The 21207-nt window shown below is 40.3% G+C and overlaps 1 protein-coding gene across 1 annotated transcript in view; it reads right to left on the bottom strand.

Annotated features, from left to right (window-relative positions):
• Positions 1 to 11921, bottom strand: part of enpep (glutamyl aminopeptidase) — a 49425-nt gene extending 37504 nt beyond the window's left edge. Inside the window, exons 1-6 of the mRNA XM_080415130.1 lie at positions 11187 to 11921; positions 8885 to 9136; positions 5563 to 5704; positions 4841 to 4972; positions 3514 to 3634; positions 418 to 572 (exon numbers count right to left, since the gene is read on the bottom strand). Of these exons, the coding sequence (XP_080271256.1) occupies positions 418 to 572; positions 3514 to 3634; positions 4841 to 4972; positions 5563 to 5704; positions 8885 to 9136; positions 11187 to 11575 (1191 nt within the window). The 5' untranslated portion in view covers positions 11576 to 11921. The remainder of the gene's footprint in view (positions 1 to 417; positions 573 to 3513; positions 3635 to 4840; positions 4973 to 5562; positions 5705 to 8884; positions 9137 to 11186) is intronic.
• Positions 11922 to 21207: the final 9286 nt, after the last annotated feature.

The following is a 21207-nucleotide window of genomic DNA, read 5'->3' as shown; positions in this document are numbered from 1 at the left end:
ATGGTCCCATATTTGGGCATAACTAACATAGGCAGCTCCATATATAGAGACGTCTGACACTATCTGACATCACCATAGTGATGTCAGGACCGCAACCAGCATTATAAGAGGGGCTTAACATCCCTCGGTAGTTCAGTTCCAGCAGCTACTCTGAGAGAGATTCATCACTAACAGGACGAGAAGCATCAAAGAGAATCCAGTTGGTTAGCACAGCCTAAAGCATATTCTCGAAGTGGCCTTGGATCTGGTTAACGAGTCAGTCGATGATAGTTTCTATAGTACCCCTAACCCTAACGTATAGTATATACTACATACAAAACCTTATGAATGATATTTTATACAAATATACTTGCATGTGGGTAAGTAAAAAAAATTAAGAAATGCAATTTTTCTGCTCATGTCTGTCTGTGTGTGTACCTGGTGCACCAGTTCGTGGGCGATGACGCTGGCCACTCTCTGCTTGTTGTAAGAAGATGACTGCGTCTCATCATACAACAGGTTGGTCTCTCTGTAGGTGATCAGACCCCAGTTCTCCATGGCTCCCGTGCCAAAGTCAGGGATGGCTATCTTATCTGCATCACAACAACAAAGACAGGGTTATCATAAGTAATTGAAACTAACCCAATAAGATCCTAGCTAACTAAAGAACAAGAAAAAGAGGGTTTTCAAAAACTGAGTGAAACGGTTTTGACAAAAAAAACTAACTATTAAATCATAGAAAAACATTTCATGGTTTTGTTGTCAAGAATCTGCAAAAATAGCAAAAATATCAGATCCATAGATTGATCTGCTACATTTTGAATAGACAAAGTATGAAATAGGTTGCATCGCGACACGATTTGAGCTTGTAGATCGGCTATTTTTGACAAAATATAAAACCGGTGGTCAATCTATGTTTGTTTTGTAATAATAATCTAAGTCTACAAATTAACTAGTAAGTCAAGTTTTCAAATAATTGTGGTGGAATAGAAAAGTGAACTTTCCTTTGCGATGTAGTGAAGTAGAAGGATAAAGAATTGAAACATGGACATACTCAAGTAAAGTAAAAGTACCTCAAAACCGTACTGACTTACAGCACCTTATTAAATGTATTGAGTTACTTTACACCACTGTTGAATCACTGTTGAAGTCAAGGATGACTATCTTATCTAAATCACCACAATAAAGACACTTCTTATCACGTCTCATTTCCTTATGGTCTCTTTCCACTCCCAGACACACAATGACCCCAGTTATCAATGTTATCACACCTTGACTTCATAGCCAACCGCCTTGGCAAAAGACTCTCACCAATGGATATGAATGTGATCAGTGGTGTAAAGTATTTCCATTTCTTGAGACTTTATACTTCTACTCCACTACTTATTGAGGCAATAGTACTTTTTAACTCAACTACAATTACTTGATTTAAAAAATGTATATATATTATTAATAGAAAACATACATTACGCGATGCATTAAATGATGATGTATTATTATAGGTTAATTCCAGCAGCACATTAAGTAATTAAAATCAGCCCTACCTTTACCACCTGTAACACATTTTAATTTCTTTATCTAAGTCTGTCTGTCCAAATATTTTTCTGTTGCTTCTGATGTCCTACATACTCTAAATAGCATGTGTCTCAGTGCATGGATCCAAACAAGTTAATGTACAGAATGTACACAACAACAACACATATTCACAGTCAACATACTGTGGGTCATAGGTCATACACTTCAGTCTGCCATATTACCAATACCGGGAAAAGAAAATGCGGACAGGAAGCTCCTCCAAATAGATTGACTGCCTAAAATGCAAGAGATGCAACATTATTTTGCAAGCTGCTTTGCCTTACACTTGGACAACCCCATTATCCACTGTGGACATGACCCGAGCTGACAAAAATATACACAATGAGCTGACACTTATAGCCTAGATGTGTAATGACTTGTACTAATGGTTACTTATTTAGTCAGGAAAGCTTCCTCTAAATTTGAATCAAAGGCGCAGCCGACTTCCAATAAGAAAACCTCTCTGCTGTTATATTTGCAAATACGTGGGGGTCATTGCATCGCACACGGACGGATGCACGCACGCACGCAAGCAATGATTACTATCACTGCACTGTTTGATATATCTCTGCTGTCCGGCAGGAACCAGCTAACTCCAAAATGTTCATTTTTCAGGAAATGAAAAAAACAAAACAAAAGTGGAGTTAGGAGGTTTTGTTCATCATTGATAAGAACAGCTAAATGGACCTCCAAGCTCACAATGAGGTTGGAGGTCAAAAGGGGGTGGAGCCTGGAGTCAGCAAAACCAGCTAACTCCAACCCACTTTGGTGGAGTTAGCTGGTTTAGCAGAAAGTTTGAGGATCCTATGGAGTTAGCTGCTTTTGTCAGAAGCACTTTCTAATACTTTTCATTGGTTCAATATTTTTTTTTACCAACACACAGACACACAGGTGTTCAATGGCCCTGATTTATGGAAAAAACATGCAAAAGCGGAAAAATTGAGTTAGCTGGTTCCTGCCGGACAGCAACGAATATATATATATATATCAAACCACTCAAACCCTATACAGGCCTACTTATATTATGAATAGCCCGAGGTTAGGGTTCCCCCCCCCCCTTTTCCCTGTACACCAAATCTCTTTGCCGAAAATAGTAGATCTACAAGCTCACGACGTGACGCAACATGTCGTGTTGTGAGCTTATGAATCTGCTACGTTTGCAAAATGTTCACCTATTATGACACCCAGAGTAGGGATGCTAGGGTTCATGCTGTTAATATTTAAACTCTTTACTCTTTACTTGAAACCTTGTAGCTCTATATTTCAACGTTTTATGTGTTTGTTTTTTTGTTTGTTTTTATGCCCATCATACTATAGTGTAGTACAGAATACTATAGTACAGGAGTAACAAAAACAGCAGATCTACAAGCTCACAACGTGTCGCAGCATGACACACTGTGAGCTTGTAGATCTGCTATGTTTGCTTTTTATTTGTTTTAAAGTGATTAAGGCAGCACTACGTAACTTATTTTTTTATGAATAAAACGTAATGTCCAATCTGTATGGTAGAGTATGTTAATAGAATATAACTTATACAATCTGTATGGTAGAGTATGTTAATACAATATAACTTATACAATCTGTATGGTAGAATATGTTAATACAATATAACTTATACAATTGGGGTGGTTGTATTTTGTCTCCCTGCTCTTCTATTGAGACATTAGTCAAAGGTCATGTCTAACACCAATTTCAACCTGGTCAATATTAAATGTCTTCCCATAGCAAGCAGGCAGGCTCTATTAGCTCAATGGAAAAAATGTCAGCACTTGCACAGGAAACCGGGTTCAAATCCAGGGTAGAAGAGGAAAGTTGCAGCTTTAAGTGTGTTATCAAGAGTTTTGACTAAATAATAACTACACTGGACACACATTCTTGTTTTCCATTTCTTGAAAAGTATGGCTTTTGGATGTACAAGGTTTCCGCCTGACAGCAACGATATAGTAAATGTACTGTTACCTAGTTTAGTGATGGAGTAGTTCATGTTGAAGTATTCCTCAAAGTAGTCAAAGATAACCTTGGTGGTGTTTGCTGCGTACTCTGCTGTCCCGATCTGGCTGGGCTGTGCGTATATCCGCAGCTGCAAGCAAACAAGGAGACAACACAAGAAGTTATTATAGTTAACTAAAACTAAGCAAATAACAAGAAGTCACAAAACATTTGAGTTTACAAAAAACAAGAAAACAATAAAAAACGAGGCTTTACACAAAAACAATAACTAACTGAAACAATGAGAGAAAACAAGAGGTGTGTGTGTGTGTGTGTGTGTGTGTGTGTGTGTGTGTGTGTGTGTGTGTATAATCTCTCAAGAACAGATTAATAGCTGCGCTTGAATCTGTCGGGAGCCGTGTTGAGGACCCATGCACATTGGCTACAAGTGGGCATGCCTTCAGATCAGGAAGCAGGCCGCGCTTTACCCAATCAAATGTAGTGGGCGGGATTTACATGTGTGCGGCTCGCTTCCCACTGGAAACAAACCGAAACTCATTTAACAATAGCGTCCTCGGAGCCGACAAAACCACGGAAAGTTTGTAACATTTTAACTTGCTCTTTCATCATAGAAACAAGTGGACTTATAACCAAAAGGATCTATGTTCTTTGGGAGAAATGGTGTTAGTGTTCTGTGGAGAAATATTGTTAGTGGGAATGAAAACATAGGCGCACCACCGGAAGTGGAGGGCTGAGGGCAGACCAAAACCCCGGTTTCCAGTGAGCATGGCTCTAGTTAATTCCTCCGCCCAGAGTCAAATGCAAAAGTGAAAAACAGCAGAGGGCGCTGTTTTTCCTTTTTATTTGAAGATGGGTTCCCAAATTGGTGTGTGTATGGTTGTCACGATCATGACATTTTACTTGACGAGTAATTGTCATTCTAATAATTGCGATAATAATGTATTTGTGTTTTTTGGCATTGGACATTATAAAAAAAGAAATTTCTGTCTGCTTTTAGGGTTAGTAAACACACACATTGCACAGGGCAGATATGACAAATAACTTAAATAGAAATAGAAATGGCTGACACATGACCTACGGCATAATTGCCACACAACAGTGGTAGAGCGGCCGCTTGCTTGGGAATCGGAAGGTTCCTGGGTTCAATCCCGGGTTCCCCCCAGTGTTACTGTCAAAGTGTCCTTGAGCAAGACACTGAACCCCTAACTGCTCCTGAGGAGCAGGTTAGGGCCTTGCATGGTTTCCTCTGCCGCCAGTGCGCGTGTGAATGGGTGAATGTAAAGCATAAAAGATGCGTGCGTGCGTGCGTGCGTGCGTGTGTGTGTGTGTCACTCACAGGAATTCCTCTGGAGGAGTTTCTCTCCACATATGCAAAGCCATGCACAGCGAAACACACCAGGTATGTGCTCATTGGGACAGACCTTAGGAAGGAGGTTTTCACCTTGTTGCCGGGCAGAGTTTCTATTTCCTAGAGGACGTGGAGGGAAAAACACATGATGCGTCAATTAATGGTCGATATACCAAGGAACCCCAAATTAAAGCCTCGCTATGTAACTTTTTTAGTGAATAAAATGTAATTTTGTCCAATCTGTATGGTAGAGTATGTTAAATACAATGTAACTTATACAATCTGTATGGTAGAGTATGTTAATACAATATAACTTATACAATCTGTATGGTAGGGTATGTTAATACAATATAACTTATACAATTTGTATGGTAGAGTATGTTAATACAATATAACTTATACAATCTGTATAAGTATGAATTAATACAATATAATACAATTGGGGTGGTTGTATTTTGTCTCCCTGCTCCTTTACTGAGACATTCAGATGGTGTCAAGGATCATGTCTCACCTAGACATACCTGTAGGATCTGACACGAATTTGGACCTGATGGTCAAGATTCAATTTATCCCCTGAGCAAGCAGGCAGGCTCTATTATTTATTTGGCCGCAGAACAACATCTGAAAATGGAGCAGCGGGCAGGGAACCCCCAAACAAGATATGTGTTTCCAAAATGTAAAAATGTTTCCACAATTTTCTCTCTCAGTACCTCCACAGGCATGTTGGACAGAGCTCCATATGTCTTGTCATGTGTGATGGAGATCTTCCACGTAGCTTTCTTGTTGGGTTCATCGAAGCAGGGGAAGGACTTGCGAGCGTCTGTGGGCTCGTGGTCCGTAGCAGCGATTTTTCTGAACAAAACAACACAGACGATTGTAATAGATTTCCCTGCAGCCCTGTAGCTGTCCAAACTCAACACTTTACAACAGTAAAACAGGGGTCTTCAACGTTTTTCAGGCCATGGGACCCCTTAGCTGAGGGAAAGATGAAACATAAACATAAATGTGTGTTTTCAGACAGTTAACCACTTAAACCATCAATACTTTGTAAACTTGACAGTTGGCTTTGTACTTGATCTGCTCTTTCTACACCAAACCTCAAGGACTCCTTGAGGGTCCCTGGACCCCACTTTGAGACCCTGTGGCCTAAACTGTCTGCACTACATGATAGTTACAAACATTACATATAATACTAATATAATATGTAATCAACGAAGGTTACAACTCCTGATGTTTGTGTCACACCATTTGTACAACTAACACAGAGAGAGAGAGAGAGAGAGAGAGAGAGAGAGAGAGAGAGAGAGAGAGAGAGAGAGAGAGAGAGAGAGAGAGAGAGAGAGAGAGAGAGAGAGAGAAATGTAGTGTATTTCTTGGCATCCAGCACTGCTGTATCTTCTCTCATTTCTTCACGATTCATTCCTCTCAAACGGTGTGTGACTCATCCATCTCATCTCTGCCCGTGTCTTCATCTGTTCCAGCAGTTGCATAACACTAGCTATCATTTACACTATCATAAATACGTCTTACATATAAGCCAAACAAATCACATTTGTTATTCTGTGTCATCATGAGAATGTATTTTCCCAGGCCCCAGTGTTTAGTAGAATGTTACAAACACCTAAAGTTATTGTTCATCGCTTCAATAAAAAAGACTGAGTTGAAAAATGAGTTTGACTGAGTTGGAAGCAGGCCTTCAGTAAAAAAAAAAGGTTGTGTAGCCATTTACACATTTGTAGTTATAGCATTATTAGAAATGTTATTATTCAATTTCAAATGCTTTTAAAGAAGCTATTTTTGCTTCTTAAACAAAAATAGCATGTTTATTTCACCTCTCATAACAAATATCTTATACCAACTGTCTTGTAGCCCACAACTGTAATACCAATTATGAAAGTCAGTAATTAAAGTAGCTAATCTTCTTAAGAATAAACACAATTTGTAGGCTACGGTAGTTATAGCAGAGCCCACAGGCTGAAAAATAAAGCCAAGTTACAGCTGTGTAAGTGAACATGCGCGTTTGCAACCATGGTCCAACCACCTGCAACAGTGGTCGCCCTCATCAAGTCACCCCAAAATCAGCTTGACACCCCTGATCTAAACATTTGTAAATACGTCTTATGCATCCCATGTCTATAATGCATTATAAATATACTTACACAGACATTGTGTTTGTCTTTTTTCTTTTGCAAGGAGTATATATACAATTATCACAGTTGTATTAAGATAATAGAAATAATGTGTGTATCATACGCAATGTTATAATGCATTATAGTGATTATAAGTCACTATAGGGTGCTTTAAGTACATTTCTGAAGGCGTAAGCACAATCGCTAAACATGAGAATTATAATACACTATGAGTGACCAGCAATTATGATACTATGGCCTTATTATTAAGGATTTGTGTTGTGATTCCATTATGAGTATTGATGCATGCTTATATAGTAACTGTAATTATACAATGTAAGTAGATTATAATGCATTATAGACATGTGTTTCACAAATGACTCGTTATTAATTAATTGCAAATATTCCCCCTGTTTTTTTTGTTGCTGTTTTGTTTCCTACATAAAAAGACATAAATAAAAATTATTACAAATATCTTTCATAAATAAATCATAATTTAGAGATTGTCATGAATAAAATGACAAATTTAAGAATTGAAAAATACAAATACATAAATAAATTAAACAAAAATAAAAACCTTTGCTCACAATGCTTCACGTGAGCTTGTAGGTCTGCTATTTTCAAATGGTCTAAGTAGGGATAAAGTGGTTAATGTTTGTGTTAACTAAAGTTTTCAAATAATTGTAGTGGAGTAAAAAGTATAATATTTGCCTCTGAGATGTAGTGGAGTAGAAGTATTGAAAAATGTATCTACTCCAGTAAAGTAAAAAATACCACAAAATTGTACTTAATTACAGTATTTAAATGTACTTAGTTACTTTACACCACTGACAATGACTAGTTATTTTAGCCTGTGGTGCAGCTCGTACATGGGGCCCAGATTGTGCTGTGTCATGTGTTTTTTTAATGTCGGTCATGGTTTTGTAATGGCATGTTAGCCAGTGGTGGAAAAAGTACTCAAATTCTCTACTTAATTAAAAGTACCAATACTGCCATACAGAAATACTCTGTTACAAGTAAAAGTCCAGAATTAAAAATTTACTTGAGTAAAAGAACAAAAGTATTGCCATCAAAATTTACTTAAAGTACCAAAAGTAAAAGTACTAAATTATTTGAAAATAGCCGATCTACAAGCTCACAGCGCGTCGCATTGCTTGTAGATCGGCTATTTTCAAATAGCCTAGGTATAAAATAGGGCTAAAGTGGTTAATGTATGTTTCATAATATCATAATTTTTATCTGAAAAGTAACTAGTAACTAAAGTTTTCAAATAATTGTAGTGGAGTAAAAGTACAATATTTGCCTCTGAGATGTAGTGGAGTAGAAGTAAAAGTACTGAAAACTGGAAATACTCAAGTAAAGTAAAAAATAAGTCAAAACTTTACTTAAGTACAGTACTTGAGTAAATATACTTAGTTACTTTACACCACTGATGTTAGCCAAGGTGACATCACAACAACACCAATGTACAGCTTACTATTACAGTCGCAACTCTCTGAACCTGTAATTAACACTGTCACTGTGCTCACTGCTGACTCAAGCATGTTACGCCTGAGTTATATACACCGTAAATAGCAGATATACAAGCTCACAACGCTACATATCTACTGTAGGCTACTTACTTGGCCCACTCCTTTTTCCCCCTCTATACCAAATGTATTTGCCGAAATTAGTCAATGTAAGCTCACAACGAGCGTCACAACGCGGCACAGAATAGGAACGCTATAGGGTTCATTTATCTTTAGACCAATTGAGAGAGAACATACACACACACACACACACACACACACACACACACACACACACACACACACACACACACACACACACACACACACACACACACACACACACACACACACACACACACACACGCATGACCATGTTTCCACATAGGTCTTACTTGGTCTGTCCGTCCTCGGTGTAGGTGACCCTGTAGAAGCCCACCAGTGAGCCGTTGAGCCAGCCCTGGAAGGTGAGCGTGAGGACGTAGAGCTGCCCCTCAGCGGTGGGGGTCAGGGGTTCCGCGGCCTCTACCACCACGTACTGCTGAGGTTGGTACTGGAAGCATCCCTTCACCGCCACCTCGGCGCTCTGCTCTGTGTCACCGACGCTCTGGAGTCGCAGCCCAGGTACCGACGACACGAAAGTCTCCCTGGACACACAACGCACAAACGTTTGCCGTCGGAAACCTTGTAATCTTACAAAAAAGTACTCGCATTTCTTACTTAAGTAAAAGTATCAATACTGCGTTGTAGAAATACTAGAAAAGTATAGACAATTGGAAATACTCCAGTAAAGTAAAAGTACCTCAAAATTGTACTTGAGTACAGTACTTGAGTAAATGTTCTTAGTTACTTTACACCACTGCTCATTATGCAGAATGTCCCATTAGAAGTTTTCAAATGTATGAACATCTTTTGAAAATAGCAGATCTACAAGCTCACAATGCGTCGCATCACAAGCTTGTAGATCGGCTATTTTCAAATCCTACGGCGTTGTGGGCATCACTTCCTGTCGATTTGATCCCTGATACCTGATGAAATCGACAGGAAGTGATGCCCACAACGCCCTAGGAAACTTGTGGATAGGGCCAAAGTGGTTCATGTATGTTTTGTAATAATAATCAAAATCTATAAAGTAACTAAAGTTTTCAAATAATTGTAGTGGAGTAAAAGTACAATATTTGCCTCTGAGATGTAGTGGAGTAGAAGTAAAAGTACAGACAATTGGAAATACTCAAGTAAAATAAAAATACCTCAAAATTTGACTTAAGTACAGTATTTGAGTAAATGTACTTAGTTTCTTTACACCACTGCAAGCACAAACGTTGCTGTCGGAAACCTTGTAATCAACTTGTTTCAACTTTGTATGGTTTTTCGTAAATTAGCGCCCTACTTCTTCATATTACAGCGTGACCCAAAAATAAATAAAAAATAATGATCTACAAGCACACAACGCATCGCGATCGGCCATTTTAATCTGAAATAGGGCTTAAATGGTTAATTCATAATGTACTTTTTTCCTCCAGAAATGTAGTGGAGGCAAAAGTACAATATTATTTGTCTTAGAAATGTGGAGTGAAAGTCATAAGTATCCACAAAACATACGCAAGTAAAGTACAGACACTAAACAAATATACAGAAAATGTACTTTGTTACTGTCCACCATTGACAACAAGCACAAGCCCAAGGTTTGCATATTCACAAGAATTAATCCATAATCTTGTTTGGATTTAAAGAGCAGTGTGGAAGTTTCTTAATCTTTTAAGACATTAATCTTCTCCGCCATGCACAGTTACAGTGGTGGAAGAAGTACTCTAGAGCCCACTCTAGAGTTTTCACTTGAGTAAAAGTAGCATACCACAATGTAGACATACTCAGGTTATAAGAAAAAGTCCTGTATTAAAATTTTTAAGGATACAATAATTTGTGTAAAAATGAAGGCTTAAAGAGGCACTATGTAACTTTTTTTGAATGAATAAAATGTAATTGTGTCCAATCTGTATGGTAGAGTATGTTAATACAATATAACTTATACAATCTGTATGGTAGAGTATGTTAATACAATATAACTTATACAATCTGTATGGTAGAGTATGTTAATACAATATAATTTATGCAATCTGTATGGTGGAGTATGTTAATACAATATAACTTATACAATCTGTATGGTAGAGTATGGTAATACAATATAACTTATACAATCTGTATGGTAGAGTATGGTAATACAATATAACTTATATAGTTGTGGTGGTTGTATTTTGTCTCCCTGCTCTTCTATTGAGACATTTAGATCAAAGGTCATGTCTCACCTAGACACAGGATCTGACACAAATTTCGACCTGATGGTCAAGATTCAATTTATCCCTGAGCAAGCAGGCAGGCTCTATTAGCTCAATGGTAAAGATTTTTAAAAGTTATTTAAACGATTTTTTAAAATTATATTGCAAAAATAACAGATCTACCAGCTCACAAAGCGTTGCGATGTGATTCTGATTAAGTGATTCATCAGACAATCAATTATTCTCACCTTAGAAAAATGAGTCAATATAATGTCTGAGGAGATAATGGGCAGTTGCATCCCTACAACTAAATTAAAGCCAACAAGAATTGTGTTTACGGTGCAAGGTGACAATGATGTGGTTTCTCTTCAGGTCTGGGGTGGGTGGGTGTGTGTGTGTGTGGGGGGGGGGTTCCGGTTACCTGATGTGCAACCACAGGTGTGTGGTGGGCTTGTGGAGCTCCAGGTGGATGTGCACGGTGCCTGTGTACGTGTCAGTGTTCAGGTCCGGCTCCAGGTGCAGATCGTAGTGCACCGGCTTCACGTAGTCCGGCAGCCGGAAATTCCTCCAATCCCCGCCGGAGTCGGTGGAGGGCTTGCAGGGTCCTCGGTCGGCCGGCGGGGGGTCGGCGGTGGGTTTCGGGGGCTCCTCTGTCGGCGGGGGTTGGGGGGCCTCGGGCCGGGTGAGGCCCACCCCCAGCCCCACAGCCAGCGAGCAAAGCACCACGGCGGCGCAGATCAGCGCTGCATGCTTGCCCCGGATGAGGTAGCGCTTCTTCTCCGGGCCTTCGTGCTCCATCCCACCCACCATGTTGAGAGAGAGACCCCAGACCCTTTAACTGAACCTCTGTAGACCTCCTCTGAAGTTCACTGAATAACCACTACAGTAGCTGAGACCCCCTTTAACTGAACCAACTACAGCTGCTGTGAGGGTTTCAAAAGGTAGCTCTGTTGGGGTGCCGATGGCCGAGTGGTTGAGGCGTATACCACAGCAAGTCCCGGGTTCGATTCCCAAGCCTGGTGGACGTGTGTTGTGTGTCACTCCCCGACCCTGTCCCTGTTTCCTGTCAAACCATTCAAATAAAGGAAGAAAAGCCCCCAAAATATCTCATAAACCAAAGAAAAAGAGCCAGCTGTGTTGAGGAGCCTGTTCCTGTCGTGCCTTCAGCTCTGTGTGACGTGCGTTCAGCGCTGCGTGAACTGATCCTAGCTCTGCCTGCTGCTGTGGAGAGGTGGAGACACACACACACGCACACGCACACGCGCACACACACACACACGCACACGCACACGCACACGCACACGCACACACACACACACACACACACACACACACACACACACACACACACACACACACACACACACACACACAAACAGAGGAGGCAGGGTTTATGGGGAAAGCCGAGGTAAAAGGCAGTAAATGAAAGGCATCCAGTATTATTCTCATGGTCACCTCTTGTTAAACATCCATCAGTTGCTGGTAAATCAACAACCGGCCGACAGACTGAAGACTGTTTTTTTGGTGTGAGAACTGTCTGTTAACAAGCATGGACTGGACTGACCCTCTGTGTGCGTGTGTGTGAAATAGCCAATCTACAAGCACACAACACGTGCTTGTAGATCTGCTAGTTTTCGGCTTTAGGCTTCTGTTAAAAATGGCAAAAAAGTACAACAATGGCATTCATAAAATCGACGTCCTAAAATGTTTATGTCCTCACAAGTATAGTAATTACAAACCTGTGTGTGTGTGTGTGTGTGTGTGGGGGGGGGGGGGGGGCATTCATGCTTCCATAGCTTTATCCCTGCATTAGTACTTTTACACTTACTTAAGTCCATTTTTGAAGGCAGCACATTTGCTTGCAACAGAGTATTTCTACATTGTAGTATTCCTACTTCTCCTCAGTGGTGGAAAGTAACTAAGTACATGTACTCAAATACTGTACTTAAGTACAATTTTGAGGTACTTTAACTTTACTGGAGTATTTCCAATTTGCAATCCTTTTACTTCTACTCCACTACATCTCAGAGGCAAATATTGTACTTCTACTCCACTACAATTATTTGAAAACTTTAGTTACTAGTTACTTTGTAGATTTTGATTATTATTACAAAACCACTTCAGTCCTATTTAAACTTTGGCAATTTTAAAATAGCCGATAGCTCACAACACGTCACAAAGCGAAGCATTGTGAGAAATGGGACCTTCTGCATAACGAGTACTTTTTTTCATACCAATACTTATGTACTTTTTACTGAAGTATATTTTGAATTCCGGAGTTTTACTTGTATTTCTATATTGCAGTATTGGTACTTGTAGTTGTAAAACATTTTAGTACTGCTTTTCCTTCGTTTTAGCAGCACCACCACTACTGAAATGTGTGGAAGGACAGTAATAGAGTGCTTATAGTGTTACGTTTGATAACAGCCCTGGCAGTAGGATTTAACACAGCATGCAGGAACAGTTCAGAGTTGCTTTTTAGTTGCTTGGAGAGTGGAGACAGTGTGTGTGGAATGTGGCAGCTCTGCTTGGCCCACAACACATTAAGATACTTATGCCTCAGCCTCTCTGCGTTTTTTGGTTATTTTTTTCAGTAGACTGAACCTATTAAAGGTGCAGTAAGACTGACGACACACACACAGACACACACACACACACACACACACACACACACACACACACACACACACACACACACACACACACACACACACACACACACACACACACACACACACACACACACACACATCTTTATGGTTGCCGCAGATTGCACACAGATAATCCTCTTGATAAGCCTTACACTTTACACACACACACACACACACGCACACGCACACACGCACACACACACACACACACACACACACACACACACACACACACACACACACACAGAGAGAGAGACAGATACTTGTGCTGATAAACGCTATATCTCTCTCTCTCTCTCTATCTCTCTCTCTCTCTCTCTCTCTCTCTCTCTCTCGCTCTCTCTCTCACCTTCGATCTCCACTAACAGATAAGCATGAGGAAGAAACCCAAAGGTTAAAGCTTCCATCCATGCATCTATGACACTTACAGCTGTTACACATTTCACACAATCATTTAGTTTTTTCAATATTCAATACTTCATATGAGTATGTCAAGGACCCCCAGGTTAATATGTTTTGTGCCAGGGAGCTTTGCATTTGTATGTGTTGATGCCATGTATTAATGTTCTATCCTCTTTTGATTAATTGAATACAAAGGACCACAATGGAAACAAGTCCCCAGGACTTTTTTTGTATTATCTTTTTAGCCTTAATGACTGACTCGTTGTGAGCTTGTAGATCGGCTATTTTCGAATACCCAGAGTATAAAACAGGTTTAAAGTGTTTGACCTGTTTCTCCTTTAGCTGGGGACCCCCTGGAACCCCCTAAAGATCAGCTGATGTGGGCATATTTGTCCCACTGTGGAATGTGACTCATTTTGTAAAAAGATTGATATTCGTTCAAAGCAATGGTTCTCAGTCCTTTTGGGCTTCAGTACCGCTTTCCCTGATTTCTGAATCCAAGTTTTCCCTTCACAACTTTTTGCTTTTAAAATGTCAAGAGAAAAGCATAGCTAGATGGCGCTGTTGTCTATCCTATGAGTGATGTTTCACTGCCTGATGACGACAGACCCGGAATTGACGTAAAAAAAAAAAAAATTAAGCTTGTTTACTTCCTGTTTATTTGGAAATGGCTATAACTCTGCTAGATCTCCGTTCCTCTTGCTTTACGGCAGGGACAAGCCTCATTCCAAAAAAAAAATGGCTACCAGACCTCCTGTGCGTGTAATGAGCCAATCTCCGTGAGGACGGAGGTCACGGAGAATATTTAGTTTTCGCTGGCAGCAGTGGCACACTATTACTCTATTTACTCTGTGAGTTAAAGAGTTAATCAGCCCCAGAGTTCGGGGTGACCAAGTCCTGAAAGTTCTGTAAACCATCCGAGATTAACCTACTATCTAATATTGTTATTTCATTCCGAGAGCTGACTTAGAAATCAGCAAAGCGAGAGATAGAATGAAGCAGGCAGTGACCTCGCATGTGTTCCTTTTGGAGCTCAAAACACACGTTTCTGTGTGAAAAGGTGACAGCTTGACAGCAGTTTCAGTTACAATTATATGGACATGACCAAGATCAGACCAAGTGCCAAGATGGCACTAAGATAGAAGGGTTAGACAGATATCAATCTCAGACACAAAATACATAGTTGCTCAGACCTATCACCCATATATGGGCATATACTGATGACATCAGCAATCTTCATTTATGGGCATAAAAGGGACAAGGACTGACAGAGATCCAGTTGTCCAGAGCCACAGATTCGACCGCTATGCCCATATATTGCATGGTCATGTGCATATATGGGACCGGCCGACTTCAAACTCGGTGCGCGCAGCGGTAAGGACTCGAGGGAGTGCGGTGCCCGCCGTCGAGTAGTTCCGATATCCAGTTGTCCGCCAATCCAATCAATATACCCATATATGGGCATTCTAATAGGCATATGCTGGTGACATCAGGGATCTCCATAAATAAAAGGAACAAGGACAGGCATATACAGATATCTCCATACAGTAGGTTGCCAGTGACTTTGGCCAGTTTCACTTTCAAAACCTTTGCATCATGCAGGTCACACAAACAGAATGCGATGTGTTTTGTTGATAAAACAAGTACGTTCATATAATGTCCTATCCACAAATCCACCATTTTACTTCCACAATCCACATTATCATTATCCATTGGTGTTGTGTGCTGGATTCAAACCTACATCATCTCGGGTCACACACTCCATGCATTAGGTGTGGAAGGAAAATGGACAAAGTCACTGGCCACCTACTGTATATGGTCATACAAGGGACACAGGTACACAGACAGAAACAGGCATCTCCATTTATGGTCACAAAAGGGACACAGACAGATGGGTACAATGAGTACTCTGACAAAGCCCCCAACACTATGACTCAGATATATTGGTCGGGTCGGCAGTGCAGTGTAGGTGCAACTAGTTCTATATGTTTCAGCAATGCAATAAAACATTTACATACAATTTGACATTCTTCAGAATAAAAGCACTATGTCCACATGCATTATGTCCACAAACACTACTGCAATAACCCTGTGACCCTTTTACAATGAATTCCCCAAAATGACATTCCTTATTTAAAAAAAAGAAGAAGAAGCAAGAAATAGATCATTTAACAGATATCTTCCATCTGTTCTTTTAAATGTTTTGACACAACATTTTGTACGAGGTTTGGCACGATTGTAATACATTTTTTGTGTTAATAATTAGGCATTTTAATAACAGCCATGAATGGTTTCTGCCACGTACGAGTGTCTCAGAGCAGACGTGCATTTCGGTGTACCTAACAAGCACATTCAGGTAAAAATACAAATGATGACGAATCAGACCATGCTCGTGGAAACACTTGTGAGTCGTGTATGCCCTTTAGTATCAAATCTGACCATACGTGAACAAGGCCTATTATTGTTTACCCGAACAGATCACCTCCAGTCTGGAGGAGGAAGAACTAGATGTCATTATTGCCTCAGCAAAGATTCAGATCCAACACAAGAAGATCTAATCCACCATGCAGGTTGATCTGGGGAACCAAAACTATATGCTGTTGAAACAGCAGAGCCACAGTCCAGGTATCTACACACTACAGAAGCTGACTCTAGCTTCCAGTCATTATAATAACCAGTGGGGTCCGAGCGGGACTCCACTCTCCTTGGTGTTTCATCTCCAGTCTACCAGTACAGTTGCTGGCTCCTCCCACCAACCTCACACCATCAGGCTCTTGTCGTATTATTTGCTATATTTTATATGACAGTATGCAAGTAAAAACCCTCATAACATAATGTACAAATCTAAAGCCATATGTTTGACATTGTCTCCACTCCCTTCCTCCAGGCACTTGCAAATCATGTCAACCAATGTTCAAAGAAGTTGGTCAACAGCTGGGGGGATTCTCTGACACCCCACATGCCTGTGTTCTAATGTAAATGTGAAAGTGCATAAAAGTGAACTGAAATGTGACTTGAGATTAGTACTGCCAGGCCGTCAGGCTGCAGGGAGCTCCGGCTCCTGGCTCTCTCTGCTATGCTGTTAAGATGCTGCTTATTGTGGTCTTTATGGAATAAATGAATGAGTTGGAAACATGGTCCTGACGTCTCTTCTTCTCCTCTTCATTATTACCACCAACGGGCCTGATAACACGCAGCTTAATGCCTCATCATATACGACACTCTGTACAAAGACAATAGAAAAGCCATTAAGAACCCTTGTGTCCCTATTCTAGGGCTGATATTCTGCATTAAAAGCAGATCTGCAAGCTCACAACGTGTCACAATGCAAGTTCATAGAACTGATATTTTAGGCGAAGATTTACTGTTCAGCAAAAACAGGAGTGGGACTAGTATAGAGCCCTTGTTAATACTGTCAATAGGGCTTAAGTGGTTAAAAAAAGTGATATTCATTTGATTGTAAAAATTGTTCAGATTGTCTTTTACCTGAGCAGGTGAGTCCAACAGTCTCGTCCTGAGCAGGTGTTTGTAGTTGAGGTTCTACAGTCCAGGAGATCAGACTTGTTGCCTTCACACTGTAACTCTTTGGTCCACATTGGAGCCTTTGCTTCTCCATAGAGCGCCCCTTGGAGGACTGATGGAGCCCCACAGCCTCCTGTGAATCGTTTTATTTTTTATTTTTGTTTAATTTCTTTTTATTTTGTTCTTTTTTTTAATTTTCTCTAATCATCGAATCTAATAATCCCTACAGACCACCTCTGCATCCTGCTGGTCAAAGTCATCTTCACACACTGAGACCCACGACTGATTAGACTTCATCTCCATTCTGCCTGAACACAAACTAGTCCCATTCACCAACCTCACAGACTCTGGAGAGAGAGAGAGAGAGAGAGAGAGAGAGAGAGAGAGAGAGAGAGAGAGAGAGAGAAATGGCCGTGGCTGCATATCAGTGGGGTATGTGAGGGGAGGTCTTATATATAATAAAGGAACATCCGCACTCTCTTCAGTTATATTCTTGATTTATTCTTTTAAGGGTGAACAGCCACAGCAGACAGGTCTATCTAGAGAAACGGACGCGTTTCGGCACGTCGGCCTTCCTCAGCGTTTCAAACTAGAATACATCAAACAGGAAGTGACATATATAGCTATGCGATAGTGTACAGCTGATTCTCATTGGTGAATACAATTCACTTACAATTCATTGTACTATTAATGTTTACATTTAAGCATTACACATAGTATTTGTTTAGTAAAAATGTTCTTAAAGTTTCCACAAACTCCACAACCAGAACAAACAATTCATAGAAAACATTTCATAGGAAACAATTCAATAATAATTCAATCCCTTGGGGAATTCAGTATTTAATGCATGGATCCAGTAAGCCTCCCTTTGTAATAGAACACGGTCTCTGTCCCCTCCTCTTCTCAGTGGATTGACTACTTCTAAACCTTGAAATCTTAGTGTACATATGTCATGTTTAACCATATTATAGTGCCTGGCAACTGGAGACTTCTCATCTTTATTTCTAATATTACTCTTGTGCTCTGTAATTCTGGTTTTCAATTCTCTTTTGGTCTTTCCCACATAGCAAAAACCACAAGGGCACTTTAAAAGATAAACCACATATTTTGTCTTACATGTAATTCTTCCTTTGACTTTCATTTTTTTACCATTATGAGGGTGAGAGAAAGAGTCTCCTGTTATCATGGCATTACAATTAATACAACCTTTACACGGGAAATTCCCTGAGGGTATAGTAGATAAAAAGTGTTGTGGTTGAATATACACATCATTTTTTATTAGTTTATCACTTATATTGTTTGCTCTCTTGTTTGCAAAAATTGGGGGGGTGGAAAAGGCTTTTCCTACCACAGGGTCACTTGACAGTATATGCCAGTGTTTTTTGACCACCTGTTTAATGGTTTGGGAGATGGGGGAAAATGTGGTTGTCATAACTATAGGTTGTCTGTTTAAAGCAAAAGAAGATTTAGGAGCAAGGTGACTGGTTCTATCAAGGGGCTTGATTTTAGACTTACTATTAGTTAAAATATTTTCGGTATAACCCCTTTCTCTAAACCTACTGCACATTTCTGTAGACTGACTATCAAAATCAGATTCACTGTTACAGATTCTTTTAAGTCTTAACATTTGGCTATACGGTAACCCTCTTTTTAGACTAGAAGGGTGATAGCTAGAAAAATGGAGATAGTTGTTTCGATCTGTCTTTTTACGGTACACTGTTGTCTCAGTCCCTCTGAGACTACTTCTCAAGATCCCCTTGAGTAGAGCACGCCTTCTCCTGACGGTAGTATCCGGGTAGGAGAGTTGTCCTCATGGGAGGTCTTATATAGTCATATGGGCCTTTGACAGATAAGTTGCCACGCAAAAAGGGTGAAATCCCCCAAGACAGGAGAAAAAAGGAGAAAAGGAGTCGGGGAGGACAAATGGTGGAAAGACAGACAGGCAGACAGGCAGGCAGGCAGGCAGGCAGACAGGCAGGCAGACAGACAGACAGACAGACAGACAGACAGACAGACAGACAGACAGACAGACAGACAGACAGACAGACAGACAGACAGACAGACAGACAGACAGACAGACAGACAAGTCTAGTTTATCCTAAGTCTAGTAGAAAAAGTAAATTCAGTGATTTGGAGATACATAGATAATTATATTGTGGATTTGAAACACAAACGTGAAGCAGAGCATTTGAAAGTGTGGATTTGAAACACAAATCAGAAAAACACTTCAAAAATCACCCTGTGTGGATACAAACCAGTACTCGTGCATTTATTAACTATGAGACTGAACGGACTCCATAAAATACAGCCAAGTCACCTCTATTTGTATAGCACATAGAAAAATAACTGGAGTTTATCCAAAGTGCTGTCCAATCAAAATAAAATGATATAGACCACAATTCAGTGTCCACAAAACCAAATATGAAAACATAAATAACAACACAGTTGGGGGCAGAGCATTCACACCTCATGCCCCCTGTCTCTGGAATGCTCTTCCTCAAATTGTTAGAGAAGCTGACTCTTTAAATGTAGGCTTAATACCCATCTCTTTTCCTTGCATCAAAGTCCTTTATTGAATTTATTGTTGTGTCCACCTGTTCTTACCTTGTGGTTTCAATACTTTGTTTTAAATATTTTGTAATTTTTATATTTACAGTTGTGCACTGCCACATTTTGATTGTTTGATCATATGTGCAGGCACATTTACATTGTGTATTCTTAGCTTATTGTGTTTTGTGACGTATGATGTGTTGTGTAGAGTGTACAGAGGGGTGAAGTTTTTTGACGGCACACCCAGTCATCTCATACGGCATAATAAAGTGCCACTATGTGACACATAACCTGTTATACACTAATGTGCTCTACAACAAGAGAGCTTAACAGTTCACTATGTGACACATAACCTGTTGTAAACTAATATTCTCTACATTAGAGAATATTCATTTATAACAGGCTATGTGTCACATAGTGAGCTGTTAAGCTCTCTTGTTGTAGAGCAGCGCTACTCAACACGCGGCCCGCGGGCCGCATGCGGCCCGCACGCCGCGTCTTGGCGGCCCGATGGTCAAACCCCCCCAAAAAAAAAAAAAACTTTTTTTTTTTTTTTTTTTAAATAAAAATATACATTTTAAAAATATACATTTCCGTTCAAATGTATGGGTTGCTAAAACATTTTTCAAAAACAAACAGACAGACATACATACAGGTGCGTCAATTGTTACAGGTATAATGCATAGTTTTCTATGCATTTGGGGTTTTTGGGGGGGTTTGACCCCCACATTTTCCCGCCCAGGATAGGTGTCCCTTATTTCAATCTCTGGGAGTTGGCAACCCTAACCTTGCCATACCTTAGCTTTTGCTGAACTGATGCCACTGGACATACACACAAAATAAACTGGTACAGTGAAAAGAATATGATCAGGGGTGCACATAACTGGTGCGCAGGTGCGCATGCGCACCCAAAATAAATAATGAGCACCACATCAGACGACGCGAGGCGCTTTTGCGTACCAACAGCTGGGACCGGAATTTCCAAGCTTTTATTTTTTAGCAAAACTAAAAAATAAAAGCCTGGAGATTTACTTCCTGAAGCCACACTCACACACTCACGCTAAAGCACGTGTCGGCCCCATGTACAGCCATAGGCGCAGGGGGACGCATGCTGTGATTGTGTGAGCCTCGCATCCTGACACACAGACAGGCTGCGACTCGCAGCCCGCTGCACGCAGCGGCTGTTAGAGGCACTCGTCAGTCACCGATGATGAACGTACCGTAATGGTGCAAAAATATGCCGTGAACGTCCCAAATTTGGCGGATAAAAGCGCAGCACAGGGCACCAACCTTGGGGGGTTCACCAAACAGCGTGAG

Source organism: Gymnoscopelus braueri (genome assembly GCF_963280865.1).
Source record: "Gymnoscopelus braueri genome assembly, chromosome: 19".
Lineage (NCBI taxonomy): Eukaryota > Metazoa > Chordata > Actinopteri > Myctophiformes > Myctophidae > Gymnoscopelus > Gymnoscopelus braueri.
Note: the sequence above shows the minus strand (reverse complement) of the source record. Positions and strands in the feature narration are given on the sequence as shown.